This window comes from Lissotriton vulgaris, chromosome 6, assembly GCF_964263255.1.
Source record: "Lissotriton vulgaris chromosome 6, aLisVul1.2, whole genome shotgun sequence".
In the NCBI taxonomy this organism is placed as follows: domain Eukaryota; kingdom Metazoa; phylum Chordata; class Amphibia; order Caudata; family Salamandridae; genus Lissotriton; species Lissotriton vulgaris.
The window spans coordinates 1,478,374,663-1,478,392,941 of record NC_141694.1 but is presented as its reverse complement, the minus strand read 5'-3'; the positions used below and the strand labels follow the sequence as shown (position 1 = coordinate 1,478,392,941).

The following is an 18,279-nucleotide window of genomic DNA, read 5'->3' as shown; positions in this document are numbered from 1 at the left end:
GAAACAATTCTAACTGTGGTTCAAACTGCTGTAGGAAAGGAAAGAGCCCTAGCCCAAGGGAAAAGGATATCTGTTTTAACAGCAGTATCAGCCCTTGAGGCAGTAACAAGACCAGGCATTCCAAATGCTATAGCTCTAGATCCAAAATGGATACAATGGGAAAATTCTCTTGCTACAGAAGACGTGAAACACGCTTTTGATCCGAAAATGAAAAAACTAGAAGATCTAGAATACGAACATGAATGCCCTCTGTCAATCGAAATTCTGCCTCTCGAACAGAACACCTGTGTAATCTACACGGACAGATTTGCACAACACTACGTTGTGGAAAAACAAATTTACAATGCAGCATGCGTAATTGTTAAAGGTCGCTGGCGATTAGGTAAATTCAGACAGATGGTCACTAAAACTGAATCACTCAGAAACTGTACAGCTCAGCAAGCTGAAATAAGATCTTTAAAGATGGCGCTTGAAAATGCTGATCGCGAATTCCCGACACTAATAGTGTGCGATTCGCATTACTGCGTCCGGTCTTACAATACTATCATGCAGACCTGGATAAAAAACGGTTACAAAGATGAGACAAGTGCCACAATAAAGCATAAAAACCTATGGGAACAAGTAGTTCTTTTGCAGAAAGAAGTACAAAAGACTCACGTGATACATACGCAGAGTCTTCAACATGATGGCGTTCACGTTGCAGGGAATTCATTGGCTGACAGAGCCACAGCGGCAGCTGATCACTCGTCTTCCGTAGCTACAAAAAAGCGTACGAGAAAACAAATAGATGGCGAAACGCTGCTTGCAGTAAAAGCCTCAATGGAAGGCAATTATGCGGCGTTACCTCTAAATTATCCACTCGGAAATACATACATAATTGATGCGAACTCTGTTCCGTTTGCTCAAATCCCTGGAGTGGGGGATAGAGTAACCAAACACAAACCGGAGAGTCTTCTTGATTGAAGAAGCACACATGGGATTGGGTCTGAGGCACCAAGAGATCCTGAAATCTCTAATAGAATTACAATCAAAATACTGGTGGCCGGGGAGGAGTGTGCAAATGAATTACTTTGCAATGAATTGTCAGGACTGCAACAGAGATCGCAGTTGTGAACCGGACCAGACACCTGCCCAGACGCCACTATTAGACAGCATCAGGCTATCTATGCGCAGACATCCAGACGGAAAAATGCGATCCCATAATTATTAAGACGAGATTCATTTGGATGTGGCCCCAGCGCTTGGCTGACGCCAGAACTGTTATAAAAGATTTGCGAGTTTTTATCGGCACATACGCAATTGGCATGCTACATTCTGACCATGGTCCTGCATTTAGCTCTCGGGCTTACAAGGAGGCCATTGCCAGCATGGCCATTGCATTGCGGTATTCTAGTCAATTCCATCCCAAGGGAAATGCAGTAGTGGAGAGAAAAAAACGTGACATAAAGCAATCTATAACAGCGAGGGTATTAGGTTCGGGTGACGGGTGGGTCAAACATCTAATAAGTGTCCAACGTAGTCTTAATAACATGCCAAGAAATTCTCTAGGAGGTATCAGTCCGTACAAACTTTTATTTGGTACTAGAATGATCATCCATGATTTGGATTGTCAGACTTCAGTGGTGAAACAAAAAACCTTTGATATCAAAGATCGTTTGGCTGTTTTACAGGACTTAAATGAAACTAGGATAAGTCTGAGTAACGAAAAGCTAAAGCCAACGACCATTGAAGAAAAACCACCTGTCCCAGCAAGACCTGTCTGGATTCCAAAGATTAGGGATCTGGTCAGAGAAAAGATCGCGGTTAAGAAGGAATTTGGGCCTTCTTATAGAAAAGCAGTACCTGTCTTAGCTGTCAGCGGAACAAGATCAGTAGTACTACTGCCCCTTGCTGGAAAAAAGGAGAGCCAAGTTGTATCAATCGACCTGGTGAAACCACAACCATGTGGCCAATCATAAGTAGTAGGCCCAGTGGACTCCCAAGAAATAGCAGAAGACCAAATCTTGCTACAATCCAAGAGGTTCAAACTGAGAGACTAATCACATTTGATAAACATGCAGTGAATAAAAAAGGACTATGCAACAAAGCCATGGAACTTGTACCTCTTGAAACCCAAATTGCAACAGTTCGTCAAGAAACACCTGTCTACAACGATGTAGCCTCGGACTATACAAATGTAACAAAGGAAAATCCAAAGATCAATGGAAATCCGGAAGCAATTCCACCAATTGACAGAACTGCATCTGGCTACTTTATCAACTTTGATGACTTTTCCGATGATCCAAGTGAACATGGAGACAAGCCAGCAACAAAAACTTTCAAAAAGAAAATCACAGAGCTCTTTCATCAACTCAGAGAAACATATCTAACTTCACCATGGATTAATTTATGGATTGTGTTAGGTGTACCTTTCCTCCTTCTGTGGCTCATCTTAGTTTTAAGTTTGGGTAGATTTATTGATGGAAAATATAGTACAAAGGACACAGCAAGTCAGAACATCAACTTGGTCCTGAAACCACACAGATCCTCTCACATGGAAAAAAGAGAACTATCATCAGTGAACATCACAGCCATCCCTATACCTGGTGGTATAGGATGGACAAAACTGACTATGAAATCTATGGCCCGGTTGAGCTCTTGAAATATCCACACCAATTCAAGATCTCCTTAAGTGACTTTGTATCACCTAGTACCTTCTCTGATGATTGGGACTTTGAAAATATTAATAATATGATGTCAGATTTAGAAATGTCAGCAAAATTTACAGAACATGATTATTTACAGGGTTCATCGAATTATGAGGTAATGTATTGTTTCAATCACTTTGGGCATCATTATCTGCATAAATCTGCTAATCCTAGAAATGTTTTCAGTTATAATTAGTGGGAACATTGTCCAACTCCTCCAAAAGGCAGTTCAAAAACTTTTTATGAGAAATTTCCATACTTCTCAGGGTTTAATTACACTAATCCAGAAACGTTTTATTACAAAATGTTAAATAAGACAGGAGTGAAAAACATGTTGACAAATTCTAAACTGATTTATTCTGAAAAAATGTATGAAAAAATGTCTACATTTGGTTTTGAATTTTGGAAAAATAACATTGAGACAAAAACCATCTGGGGTACAAAAGAGTGGCAGGTACAAGGTCTAGAATCATTGTTTAGAGCCTGCATGATGCCAGAACAAATAATATTCTTGAATGACACCATTCAACAAACAACATGTCTTGGTTTAGCCAAGAAAAAAGATTTAAACAACCCGTCTATACCAAAGCCTATGCCTGATAGAAACACCACTACAGATGAGGGGTTAGACGTGTTATATATTTTAAAACAAAACAGAACAATTCCTGATTGGAACAAATGGTTGATCTGGCCCACAGACACTAATAACTGTCAAGATAGATTCCTGAACAAAATACAGGGGTTCAAACAGAACAGGCCAGACCCAAGATATTCCCAAAGACAACATCCAGGGAGAATTACAACATACAGTGAAGGAAAACTATGCCTCGATTGGCTACAGAGATCCACACTTCCCGAAATTAAGCAACACTTAACTTTACTTAAAGAAGGTGCTGACTTGCGAGATTTCATAATAGGACCTCGCAAACCGCGTCAAAAAACATTTCATATATGCCGGTATATACGCAGCTTACAATGAGGCTTGGAAAGTAACTCAAATTGAAACTGCAGAAAAAATACGAGAACTTGATCGTATTCATTTGGAAAAATCACTTTCTGTAGAGGACAATGGGTTAACGACTCTGTCCTCCAGAATTTATTCACTGGACAACATTGTATCATCTGCTATTGATATAATAGAACAGGATATGCTAATGTTACAACGTGGTCAATCCCAATTACGTTCTAATGTACAGCTAGGCTGGACGTTACAAAACCTCCATTCATGCTACGTGCCATGGCGTCTAATCAACACAACGTCATTATTTTCTATCTTTAACCTTACTGGTAGACAAATCTCGTTGGCACAAAAAGGAGCAGACTATACGGTGCTGAGTATTGAAAAACTAGAAAGATGACCATTGACAATATCAGAAAGACTTGTCATTGAATGGATAATACATGGCACCATTACAATCCGGATAACAACTTTTCAGTTTCAATATTGGCAAAAGTATATACCAGCAGGCCTGTATGAAAGGTTGGGTAAAGGATACATCAAGTCGACCTGGAAATTGCCTTATACACATAGATGTTACAGTGAGGGGAAAAAAGAGGTATTTCTTAGTGGTAACAATTGTAAAAAAAATCACTAAGCGGTACACTTCTGTGTCAAGGTATTAACTTGCGAAGGTTCATCAAACAACCTTTCATGTCATCTGCACGGCACGGCACCCCTGCTACACAGATAGAGCCCTTTTTCAGAAAACTTTTCAACGGTAGCTATGTTATATTAAGTGACCACAGCTGTTGTGGCATGATGCCAGGAAAAGTCTATCTCGTGAGCGTTACTTCCAGGGTCATTTGTTGTATGCAACTATTGTATCCGAACAGCAATCCAGGCATGGAGACAGCAATATGGCCTTCTGTGAATATCTCTTCTATTCTAATTGATACTTTAAGCAGAATGAAGTCTATTCTTTTACAAACTGTGCCTTTAACCTCGTCCAAAGAGACGTATGACCTGCAAGTTGCAAGGACAGCGGCAGAGATACATACACTATTATCAACAAATTGCCCCGTGCATTTCGTAGAAATGTTAAGCCAAATCTTAAACATGTCAGATACCAGTGGCATCGCACATGTATTTAAGACAATTTTTTCAGTACTGTTAGCACCCTTTGAAACAGTTCTGGGCATCTTCCCGAATTTTGTGCATTCTCTTTTCGGTGGCCTGCCTCTTATTTTGGGACTCGTAGCAGGAATTTTATTTTTGTTCCTTCTGCTCCGATATGGCAAGCCAAGTCACAGACAAAACTCAGGCTACGATGGAAGAAACGATCCTAGCAATACGATACTGAGACCGTATCACTAAGGTCCTCGGATTGGCCCGGCTAAGATCTGAATACTACCTGGTTTCATTCATTCAGACCAATCTGGCAAAATTGCATCTTACCTGTGCTTCGATGTCTGATTAGCGGGGAAGAATGCGTGTTGGACGTCTGTCTTACACTCCCATCAGCAGTGCCAATGGATATCGATGCTTTGCTTTGTCCGGTAACGACTCATTCAACGTGTTGTCCCCAAACGGCTACCTATTCTGATGACGGCCTTCGTTGAGACTTCACCATTACGATTAGGTGGCGGTGAAGTACGAGATGAAAGCGGCACCACACAGGTACAACCTTCTGTGAACATTGCTGATCTAAACACCGATAATGGCAATGCATCACATATATGCACTATTTCTGATTTGTCAGTGTTGGCCCAACTTTCACCTACTGTTGTAGACACATTTTTGCTGGTCTAGCTGAGGTAATGTTCTCTCCTAACAATGAGAATAATATTTGAAATAGCGAGCACACAGCGTTTCCTGAACTCTTAATTCGGCCTTCAGTTTTTGATAAACAGCACTGCTGAAAACGTTTGGAACTATTTTTCCCATGAAAGCGAAATCATTTCTTTTCTCCACCAATTTCCAAAATATTTACTTTTTTTTTGGCACATGATACTCTGCTTAAAGTAGAACTATTCTTAGAGAACAGAACTTCAATTTTTAGAGAAAATATTTTAAAATCAGCCTCTAGTACATTTACAATCTTGTATGAATATGTGATGAAATGGTCTCGACCTTTTCTTCTGTATTAATAGCCATTTCATGAATGTAAATTTTGTGATTCATTCAGTCAACATTCTAAATGAACAAAATGTTACCTGAATGATACCACTGCTTTAAAGCGTTCAGTATAATACTCATTTTCGTGTATCTATACCATTTCAAATGCATTTTATGTATTTTGGGGTGGGCTGGAAAACACATGCATACTTATATGTTTATATATTGCTTAGTATTTAGTAATGATGGACATTATACGTGGAGTGGGTGTTGTGAACGTGTCTAGGACTCTAATTAAATATTCCCGATGTATGCCCTTATGTGGTTATAACAAATCATATCCTTATAAAGGCATAAGAACCATATCCATATTTAGTAATAGCCAATGCAGTCCAAATACGGCAAGGCTACTTCCTTAGACTCCTAGAAAGTACAACGAGTTCTTTAAAAAACCAAACCTCCAGCAACCCGGGAATTCCCCCTGCTTTTGTTTTGATTTGTCCTAGAACTCCTGTGAGTCCTGAAAGAACTGCCAGTTCTTAATGACAGTTCTTAATGACGTCTTATGTCCAACCTTATGTCAAACACGGCACCTTCCAGGTAGAAATATACAAGCATTTGCCTTAAGCAACACACGGTGGTTTGGAGCAGAGCGGCTAGCTACTTACCCGAAGCCCAGCTGATGCGAGTGCCGAAGGAAGCCGCCCCTCCCATTTGACGCACTGAGAAAGACGCTGTCTTTTCTCCTGCCGAGAAAATCCTGCTCCAGTGTTTCCAGTCACCCTTGCAGGTTACTGGAAGATCGAGTCCTGAGAACGAGATACAAGACCTCCTTCATTCTAAAACCAAGGTACGGAGCTGATTAGACCCTTAGAGAATTCTTGATTCAGATTCTTGGCAAAACTAACAACTTAAACTGCAACTCCCTTACTCCTTCCCACGTACTAGGCTTAGGTTAGGTACACTGGGGTAGGCGTATCTTAGAAGCACCAGTTGAGTACGTTTAGTCAACTTTTATCATTGTATATAATTGTATATATTTTATCCGTTTTAAGTATCATATGGCTCAGAAACCATATCAATGCTTTTACAGTCTTATTTCATAATACTCCTTTTTACTGTACGCACTTTACTTTATGACAAGTATTGCAATTGTGGCAATTCACTTCTCTTGCATGAGAAAGAAGATTGCTCAATAAATAACACCTTTTATTGAAAACACCTGTCTCTCTATTTCTCTGCACTCTGGTGAAACTAAGCATGCACGATTGACTGAGTGAAATAGCTATCTATTGTTTTCACACGACTCTGGAGATATACTCCTTATTCTGGAGGGAGTAAAGTTGTCATGTTTATGCGGTTGTCAGAAGCTAATCCCTTCTTGTCTAATCAGGAAAGTTAACTCCTCCCTGTTCATTCAAGAAAGTTTCTAGTGACCTCTGAGCTAGCTGGTATACCTAATTAAGTCTAACATATTCAGTAGAGACCTAGTCGACCTCTGTCCTACGTCTAAACTGCCGTTTATGTTTTTCCAATGCGCAGAGCCTATTGGGAATATAGGAACTACACTACAATGTAGGGGGTCTTCCCGTCCTAAAGCAGTAGTAGCTGCAGACGCCCTGGTGGAATGAGCGCGAAGCCACACTGGAGGCTCCTTCTTTGCCAAAGAATAGCAGGCCTTGATGCAAAGAACGACCCACCTCGAAATGGTCCGTGTGTGCAGGGCCTGACCTTTCTTAGCGCCCGTGTAACCAACAAAAAGCTGGTCATCCACCCGGAATTGTTTGGTGCGATCCAAGTAGAAGGAGAGCGCAAGTCTTGTATCCAGACGGGGGAGCTTCTCTTCCTCTTTTGAAGGATGCGGAAACGGAAAGAAGGTGAGTAAAGTGGTGTTTTGGCCAATATGAAAAGAAGAGACCACCTTTGGAAGAAAGGAAGGTCGAGTTCGGAGGAGGACCTTGTCTGGATGAACAGCCAGAAAGGGAGGCTTGGAAGACAGAGCTTGTAGCTCACTCACCCTGCGCGCAGAGGTGATGGCCGCCAGAAAAGCAGTTTTCAGAGTAAAAATTCTGAGAGGACAGTTATGTAGCAGCTCAAAGGGAGCGCACATCAAATAAGTAAGAACCAAGTTCTAGTGCCAGAGACATTACGAAGGGAACAGGAGGAAAAAGATGAGTAATACCTTTAAGAAATCTATTTACAACAGGGGACTTGAAAAGAGAAGGCTGATCAGGAAGCCTGAGGAAGGCTGAAATGGCTGAGAGGTAGCCCTTAAGAGTGCCCAGAGCAGAGTTCTGTCGACGGCCATCAAAGTGCATGTCCATCAAAGTGTTCTGGACATCTCCAGAAAAGCCAGTCGATCTCAACCAAGCAATCTGCTGCTGAGGCTTGCTGGGCAAGTGGGTCCCATAGGATCTACTGGGATGATGGACTCTTATACTCAGAGAGTAGAGACCCCAAGCCTGGTGCTGCCAGGGGGTTGTTTTACCTCTGACGTTTAGGGGCTTCCTATTGACACTGGAACATGATATTCCATTAGCAGGTCACTTAGGTCAAAACAAGACTTGGAACAGACTTGTTCCTCACTTTCATTGCCCACATATGTCAGAGGACACAAAGGAATTGTGTCGCTCCTGTATCACTTGTCAAGCCAGTGATAAGGCATGTGGTACTATAAAGACACCCCTGATACCTCTACCTGTGGTGGTGGTTCCCTTTGAGAGGGTTGGCATTGACATTGTTGGTCCCATGGATCCTCAAACTGCATCTGGGCACAGATTCATACTAGTGGTGGTAAACTGTGCCACTAGTTATCCAGAGGCGATCCCTCTTAGGACAACCACAGCTACTGTTGTGGCTAGAGCCCTTCTGGGAATATTTTCCAGAGTGGATTTCGCAAAGAGGTAGTATCAGACAGTGCAAACTTTATGTCTGGTTACTTGACTGCTATGTGGAAGAAGTGTACCACCCCTTATCACCCACAATGAAATGGGTTAGTTGAGAGATTCAACAAAACCCTCAAGTGCATGATTAAAGTTCTCCCTGAAAAGCTCAGGAGTAGATGGGACATACTTTTGCCCTGCCTTCTCTTTGCCCACAGAGAGGTTCCTCTGAAGGGGGTTGGTTACAGCCCTTTTGAACTTCTGTTTGGACATCCAGTTAGAGGTCCTTTGTGTCTAGTAAAGGAGGGATGGGAGTTACCTCTCAAACCCCCTAAACATGGTATTGTGGACTATGTACTTGGTCTCCGCTCCAGGATGGCTGAGTACATGAAGAAGGCATCCAAAAACCTTGAGGCTAGGCAGGAATTGCAAAAGGCCGGGCATGACCAAAAGGCTGTGTTGACGGTTTATCAGCCAGGACAGAAAGTATGGGTGTTGAAGCCTGTGGCCCCAGCAGCCCTCCAAGACAAGTGGAGTGGCCCTCAAACAATCATTGAGCAGAAGGGAGAGGTTACTACCTGGTGGACCTTGGAACTCCCAGGAGCCCCCATAGGGTGCTCCATGTGAACAGGCTCAACCCATATGTTGACAGGACAAACATGGGCTTGCTCATGGCTACTGATGAGGGGCAGGAGGAAAAGAGTGATCCACTCCCTGACCTGCTCTCACAGAACCCAGATGATGGTTCAGTTGATGGTGTAGCCTTGGCAGGCAGCCTCACTGGCCAGCAGCAAACTGATTGTAGGCAAGTCCTGAATCAGTTCAGACATATGTTCTCACTGACTCCAAGTCAGATTACCTGGTGCCCTCATGAAGTGGACACAGGTGCCAGTCTGCCTGTTAAAAATAAAATTTACAGGCAACCTGACCATGGCAGGGACTGCATCAGGACTGAAGTCCAGAAAATGTTGGATTTGGGAGTAATTGAGCCCTCAGATAGCCCTTGGGCTTGCCCAGTAGTCTTGGTAGCAAAACCTCACACTCAGAATGTGTCTCCACCAGCTCCCAAATTTTGCATGAAAATGCAGATTCATATAGTGAAGTTTGATCTAAGCCCCCAAACAAGGTGCAACATTTTGGAAGTGCAGTAAAGAACAACATGAAGAAGGCAGGGATTCAAGCCACAGTTCCCTAGACCATTCATGGAGCAATGAAAGCAAGTTGATAACCTTAGGCAGAGACTGTACCAGGGGCAGCACCTGACAAAGGATTCTGGTGTGGTTTAAAGAGAACCTGGAGGCTTCACTAACGTGAGAGGTAAGTGGCAATCACTCATCAATGAGGAGGCCCAAGTTTCTCCGTAAGAGGACTAGACAAAGGCCCACTGAGTTCCATCAAAGGCAGACCTTCACAGGTCACTCCTGTCACCAAACAAGAAGCCATATAGGCAAGAAACTTATTCCACTGGCTGAAATCATTGTTGGATTCCCCCTGCCCTCATGCTAGTCTCAAAATCATCTGAGTGTACTTCACCTGTTTGTGATAGATCAAATTAAAGAATATATAGATAGCTGCCAGTGGACAAATATATAAGCTAAACAGCAGAAACGACAGAGTAGATCTGGTCATACCTGTGTCCCTTTCCCTTGAAAACCTCCATCCTTAATCTTTTCTTTAATATTGAATCAGTAAATTGTTTTTTCCAGATTTTAACAAAGTTGCTTAGACAACAAAAAATATAACAATTACACAGTTGTTACATCTCCGCAGAAGCGGATTGCTAAGGATTACAGTAAGTTGTGTCCAACAATAAAAAGCGGCACCTAATGGACATGTCCATACATTGGTATTCAATTGCTTGTCAAACTATAAACTATCACATGGTAGAAATGGTTTGATTCACACATACAAGTCTACTGAGGAACTCAACAACATATGAATCAAGAAATAAACAAATTATTCTAATTTTGGAAAAAAACAACAGCCGAAGAAACCCGGGCCCACACCCCCTCCACACAACGACGTGCATTGTAATTAGTCGGGAGAACCCATGATTAAACAAGGCAAAGCATCAGTTCTAGTTCCTGGAATAAATGTATACGGAGGAATGCAGCATGTCCAGTGAATGCTGTGTGGCTAAATGAGACCTCACTCTTCTGCTGCCCCCGTCCCGTCCTCCACTTAACAAACTAGGGCATTGTTTACGTGTTGCAAGGCAAACTGAAGATCGATTAGGAGAGTTTCCCAATCGGCTACTATCGGAAATTTGTGTAGGCCCAGATTATCTTCTCTATGCAGGGCGAACCTCCATTCTTAATCTTTTCCATCAGCACTTTTGTGCGAATGGATTTTAGCCATATGTACATATGCATAACTTGCTCGAATGTCCCCTGTCTAGTGATGATGAGTTTTCCATCGGAGTCTGTGGGTGGGCATAGAAGGTAAAAGGTAGAGATTCTGTTTGTATGTGGACCACCTCCATCTGACAAACTACCTTCCTAACCTTCTTCAGAACTAGCACCTGTATACAAATAGATTTTAGCCATATATATGTCTACAAATGGAACATGCAAACATGTCTCTTATCTAATAGTGATGATGTTTCGATCAGAGTCTGTGGATTGACATAGAAGCTAAAACGCAGCATCACAAGGGAGGAATTAATCAAATGTGGATCATGTGGACCACTTCCATCTGATATACTCCCCGTCTAACCTTCCTTGCCATCCGCACTCGCATACAAATAGATTTTAGCCCTAGATAGATATAAAAATGGAACATTCCTGCATGTCCTATGCAATGGAATGATGATTATTTGATCATAGGCTGAGGATCCACTTAGAACAAAAAAGTAGGACTGAAAAAGGTAGGATCGGTTCATATGTGGATCACTCCCCTTCGTACTTTTTTCTCCATCAGCACTTGCTTATGATTGTCTTGTAAACCGGAACATGCATGGACCCCCCCCCCCCCCCCCCCCCCCCCCGTGGTGAGGATTGGTCTGCAGTTGTTGCTTATGCACTGCAAAAATGAAAAGGTAGTACTGACAGAGGATCGGTCTGTAAATGGATGACCTGCCTTGGACTAACGCCCTTCCTAGCCACATTCTCCTTCAGCATGTTTATATACATGGGCTTTGGCTGTATATAACAAAAACAGAACACATATCAAGTTCCTGCATCCACTATAGATACTTTTTCAAGGACATCTGGGAACTTAAAGAATGGAAAATAATGACACTTAACAGATGTAGGTTCCTAAACAGGTAGAATGGATACACACTTGCAAGGATAAGCATGCACAGCACCACCTGTGTACAGCTTTAGCTGTTAACAGCTTCATGAGCAGTGTATGGCACTGACACAAGGTGGCACAAGGTTTACATGACATGGGAGGAAAAAAGAAATAAACCTGGATCCGCATGACCTTTGGCCCTTAAACTCGACTGAGTTATAAGCCATAAGAATCTAGTCTGTATTATACAGATTCATAAGTGTAAGTTTGCTCTGCCACCTCAGTTTTAATGACTCTATCGGCTGCATCAAATACCATTCTACATTCTTATTAAGAGCCTATTAAACAAGCACTCTAGTGCCTGTGCTACTTTCGGTCTTCCAGGGCGCAATCTCTATTACCCTTTTGCTCAGAGACTGATTCCATCTCAAGCAGGCTCCCTACGCGTTTGTCAGGAAGCCCCATGCTGTTTAATGTCTGCCTCACCCCAGCAGCATCTCTTGTCTGCTTCTTTGGTTTTGAGATCATGTTGTATGCAGAAGAAACTCAAATTATTTCCATATCTGACATTCCCTCTTACTTCCAAGAAAAAGTATGTCCTTGCATGTCCTTAATGGCCATTTGGATGAAAATAACTGCCCTAGGTACTTATGTTTGGGAGGCAAACTTTTACTTGGTCACCATGTTGGTGGCCCACAGAGCTTGGACCTACTCTGGTTCGAGATGACTCTACCGGCAATTTAGGCTTTCTTAGTGAGGGTAATTTCACATTTTCTCTACAGGCGAGTCAGATTTCAGCCATCTGTTTCTCTCTACTTATGATTTGTTTCTTCCTCAAACTGCCTGAAAAGAAAGTAACTTTCATGATTACTTCTAAACTTGACTATGTCAATTCCTTGTGCTTGGGCATTCCGGCCTGTCTTATTCATTGCTAGCAAACTGCGGAGAATGCAGCTGCTCATCTAGTCCTCAAAATGTCTACCATCTCTTTCCATCTTAGATAGCTGCATTAGCTCCCCAAACAGAAATTGTTTTGAAATCGCTTTTCCGAATTCAATTAATCAGGAATAGTAAAGCGCAGCTGGATCACCTGTGAGGATCTCAAGGTGCTGGGGGACCATGCTCGTGCTGCCCGTGGTCCCAATGGTCGAACATCCAGGTCTTGAGGTCCTTCTTGAACAGCTGGAGCGAAGGTGAGGCTCTGAGGAGCAGAGGGAGGTTGTTTCATGTAATTCACAAAGCCCTTAACAATTTGGGGACAATTTACCCTGGGGCATAAATTCATACCCCATCATCCCACTCGTGCTGAGCTTTTATTAACCAGGAGTTTATCCCAGGCTTAAATTCTGCCTGCAATGGTGGCTGTTACTTTTTCCAACTTGTGGCCAAACACTGCAACTCTCTTCCCAAGTTCAAAATGAAAATGTCATGCCCTTTCAGTTCAAAAAGAAGATTAAAGCCTGTTTTTTCCACCAAGCATGATTTATTCCCTTGTAATTGCTTATCCTTTAGGGCCAGTATGCTCTTAGGGACATTTGCCGCACTAATCAAACTGTTTAACATAACATTGTATAACACATCAAATTATACACTACCCTTCAGTTTTGGAGTGAATGCAAATGAAACTGTTACTGTGCTCCAGTTGGATTTATAACAGGTATGATTTATAACAGGCATGATTTATAGCAGGTACTTGTGGTGCAGCCCCCATTTTGTTGTTTGTGTTACACAAATGTTCATATCTATTTGGAAATGAAGCATATCTACATAAATCGACTTTCCATCAAATTGGCTTTTGTTTCTAAATTTTTTTTAATGTAACTTACTGGAAAACACCTATTTGTAGGCTAAAAAGACAAAATGGACGACTTCAAAATCATTCTGTCTTTTTTATGATCTACTTGTGTCTGCGCTGCAGCCTGCTGGTTGGCAATGAGCTCGACTTCCTACTGGCATCGACGAATCACGACCAGGCCTTCGGGCTGGACGAGACATAAAAGCCGAGGGCAGCGCGGGTTGTTGCATCACATAACAGTGGGACACGGCTCTGTCAATGGCGGAACAGTTGCGGGCCTCTGTTGACGCAACATGCTAACAGCATGTCAAAACATCTTACCTGACAGACAGATCTGTTCTTCCATTTGCTCAGCACACACTCGCAGTTTTGCATCCGCTCCTGAAAGACAACAGAGAAAAGAAAGAGCATGGACTGGGCTGCACACATCCTCGGACGGTTGAAATGCGTCGAGTTTTTTTCCAAGCAGAGAGATTAGAATGCTGCATAAACAAAGATGCAACGGTTGAGAGAAGCCTACTGGATAAAAGCACCATTAGGATGACAGGCGGGACTGAGCCTTTATGAAAATTAAAACTACTACTTATGCTAAGACATAACTCGACTTAGCTAGTCGTCATCCTCCTTCGCGAATGTTCGAGAAGTTACCTCAAGCTCCTTGAGGGCGTCTCGTAGTTTTTCAGGGCGTCGGTTCTTAAGAATCCAAGGATAATCCCGGGCTAGAAGAAAAAAATGAAAATAGTGGTAACCACTAGATATGTCTTTGGGGGTGCATTTTTGTGAAAGGTACAACAGATATGTATGTAAACAAGTCGATAAATTCAACTCTAATCGGAAGCTAGGCCGGCACGACCAAACGAAGGCCTTCCTGTTTGTGTTGCCTCGCCTCCCACACTCAGGTTTGATCTTCAGAGCAGGTGCCAGGAAAGAACTGTACCGAACCTGCTGCCCCAGTTCAATGAGCGCTGAGGCAGAAGCCCTGACAATGGGCACACGTCCTGAGGTGACACCGTGTCCTCTTCCCTCTGCTGCTGGTGGAGACAAGCCGGGCCAGGCCGCACGTGACATGGTGGAAGCCACTGGAGCTAATTCCGTGGATCCCGCAGTCGAGCAGAACTACAGGGGCGGTTTGAGGGCGGCGCTTTCTAAAATCGTGCGGCTCTGATCCGTGTTTACACTGCCTCACGTTGGCACCGGACAATTCTACCATTGCAAAACTCAAAAGTATTTCCTTCTGTATTAACCCCATCTCCCCATCCCCCCAACAGCTGTAACCCTTCTCCTGACTTTACAATCTGAATAAGAGCGCTAGTTGATTTTACTCAGTTCGCTGGAAAGTGTGCACCCTTCCTTTTAAATGGAACCTGGAAAACCACAAACAATGTAAAAGCACCCCCCCCCCTTCTCCATCGAAGCAAAGGGTGTTGTGTTTAACTCAGTCCCCGAGTACCAGACCCAGTCAAGATTTTTTAGGATATCCATCGAAGATAAATGTACACACAGCGAATCTAAATAGAAAATCACCTTCCTATTAAGTGGTTATGCTAAAACTTGACATGGATCCTGCCTTCCTGGACCTAGGATGGAAACCCCTGCCATAAAGTGCTTCTCTTCCCCCATCATCACCACCCAGGGTTGGATAGGTAGCGCATGCTGGCATGGGACCAATTCACTTCACATGGATACATTGCAGGCTGCAGCCTCCCCTTATCTCCCCAGTGCCGAGCTGATCAGCTATCACAGAGGCCGTATCTGAGATGTACATGCCAGCCACCCCCCTGACAATATCTTCTTTATTAGCGTGCAGACACCCTCGGGGTTCAAAGGTTATTAGAACGCTGTACAGTATGATACGCTGGCCAACTACTAATCCAGGTATGGTTTTAAGCTCAGATATCGATCTGTATCTTTTAATGAGACTCAAACCTGACTCCTGGAAACAAGGGCCTTTTGTGGAAAAGGCAGCCCAGATCAACCGGAAGTCACAATCTAGAGGAACGAAGATACCCACAGCTGAAGTGGAGATGAGCAGCACGGTGCAGTGCAGAGACCTGCTTCTTGGTGACATTGGCTCACTCTTGTTATCAATTTCCTGCTCACACCTCTCCATCACAGTAGAGACGTTACTCTGCTTTTATTTATCAATTCTTTCCAGTGGCTTCTGCTCTCACCGCAGGAAATGCAGAAGTACTATGTGGGAACCACCAACAATAAGCAGGTGTGAAATATTTATAGGAATTTTGAAAAAGCTTCCAAGGCGGTGAATGAGCAGTGGGTGTCATAACCGACTTCCCGGTCTCAAATGACTACTGCCTCTTGTCCACTGAAAGGAAGACATTATAGATTCACTAAGTAAAAGTGGTGGGGTCACAATATTGAAGTTTTAAAGTAGGCCTGCGCTTGTGTCTTCTCTATAGTATCGATTACCACTATATTTTCAACGTATGAAGAATAATATATGTACACAATTCTAAACATCCTTACCTTTATTATTTATTTATTTTATTTTGGAGTTTTATATAGCGTTTACAGTCCCAAGGGGTATCAGTGCGCTGTACAGCTGCATACAAGTATAGAAACATAAACATTTGAATATAGTGACTAGCATCTAGAGTACTGAAGGTCACATAGATCGTGGTCATTGACCAGATGCATAGAGATGAGGAGAAGTTCTTTTAGTTGTCTCTTGAGGTTCGTGAAGGAAGGGTTAGTCCTGATGTGGGTAGGGAGAGAGTTCCAGATTTTTGGGGCATTCCCTGAGAAGAAACGAGAGAGGGCTTTTTGTTTATGTCTTTTTTGGGGATATTACCTTGACAATACAGATGCAATTGTTATTGTGGAGTCGGTATATGTGCAGGTCGATATTACTGACCTCAATATTGTGACTTAACACTATTGCAGCAAGTCCTGCCACTCAAGTGGGATATATTCCTATCCCAAAAACAGTAGTATCAGGATTTACGTTCCCAGGCCATCACCAACTGAGATTACCAGTTGGGAGCAAGCCCGCCTTTCTTGAAGGAGACCCAGAACAGCAGGGTCAATGGGAGCACCAGACACCTGGACCACGGGCAGCCAACATGAGCTGGGCTTTACAACTCTGTCTTCAATGTTTAGAGCAAAATATATTCCTCTATAGATCCATTAAACACTAAGCAACTCCCCTACCATGGATGTAAAGCATTTATCAAGAGAGATGTATTTTAAGTAGGCAAGTTTAAACTAACTGTTATGTTGTAGTTCTATTTAATGTAGGGCCTGCACAATGTACAATTGTCCTTTGCAAAACCATCATTAAACTTATTTTGAAATCTGAAAATGATCAGTTACACGTTTCAAAAGGGAAACTGTTAGGCAGTCTTACAGCTTCTGCTTTTTTGGTATTTTTATGTTTGCAACTTGGTTGTCCGAGAGGGCGCAGGAAGCATCAACCTTCTCTTGAGAGAGCTGTGTGTGGGTGTAGTAAGGTAAGTGTCTATAGAAGGAACATTAAAGCAACTTCATGTATTCTAAAACTAAGAATAAACCGTTCGCCCTGAAAGAACAATTTTATAGAAATGAGTTGCATTTAAGTGCACATGTTTAAAGGACAATCCACATTACCCGCATTTTAATATTGCCTCAATTCACTTCACATTACAAACCAAAAGCTGAAATTGTAGCCCAGATCATCATAAAGACTCTTACATTCTGCCACTTGCTGCTTCTCTTCTGAGTAGCCAAAGTTTGTCTGAGGCACTAAAAAAAAAAAGAAGAAATAAATAATAATGCACAAAAAGATGAATGGAAATCTTCCTCACAGCTGTCAACAAATGTTCATTTAGCAAAAATCCACAGGTTAAGCCGAAGAGAAACAACACCTCCAGCTCATACAATCTGGGGGCAAAGTTGATGTTTTCGCCTGCTGGTCAGCGATCCTTAATTCACAGTGAAAGAAGGCCTTAGCTAGCTCAACAGGTGGGCCCATTTTATGGAGCCGCCAATCTCGTCGGACAGCAGAGACTGACTCGCAACCAAATCCAGGGAAAAGGCTGCCTCGGCCTGTCATCGCAGGCACGGGGCGCGCATATTAACCACCGGGCTCTGTACAAGGGCTGCCCACACAGGCCTCGGACAGGAAGCCGTCGCTGCCCTGGAGACCTTTTGGCCCGTCCTGAAACTTCCAGGATTAGCCGAATTAATCAGATAAAGAAAATGGATAGTTCGCTCGAAAATCCCCATTTCAAATTGCAGATGAGGAGGAGGGAAGCGGCAGGCTCCCTTCCCGCGCGGTGATGTTGCCATCTGCTGGGAACAGGAAGGCCACTGCCGGCCACCAGCCAGCTAAAGGCTCGTGCGCATCTGAAATACGGCAGAAATTCAAAGGCAAACTAATTAAGAGTAAATCATAGACCGTCAGGCATATTGTTAGGAAATCATATTATTATTATTTTTTTTACACAAGACCTGAAAACATTTTTCAACGTGAAAAAACACCCAGAACTCAGTCGTTTCAAAATAAAGTTAGCAGCCATTGTTATTTCTGTTATATACGGCACAACACAAAACATCTTAAAGTTGGCTTTAGGCTACGAACGAAATTTATTAGAAATGTACTCGTGAGCCCGGTGCGAAATCTAAAGTCGG

At 42.8% G+C, this 18,279-nt stretch overlaps 1 protein-coding gene across 2 annotated transcripts in view; it reads right to left on the bottom strand.

Annotated features, from left to right (window-relative positions):
* Window positions 1-18,279, bottom strand: part of WDPCP (WD repeat containing planar cell polarity effector) — a 2,342,145-nt gene that overhangs the window by 1,817,962 nt on the left and 505,904 nt on the right. For both annotated transcript variants that reach the window (XM_086927625.1, XM_086927624.1), the window contains 3 exons: window positions 17,341-17,391; window positions 14,302-14,372; window positions 13,975-14,034 (listed from right to left, as the gene is read on the bottom strand). In XM_086927625.1, coding sequence (XP_086783751.1) covers window positions 13,975-14,034; window positions 14,302-14,372; window positions 17,341-17,391 — 182 coding nt within the window. The remainder of the gene's footprint in view (window positions 1-13,974; window positions 14,035-14,301; window positions 14,373-17,340; window positions 17,392-18,279) is intronic.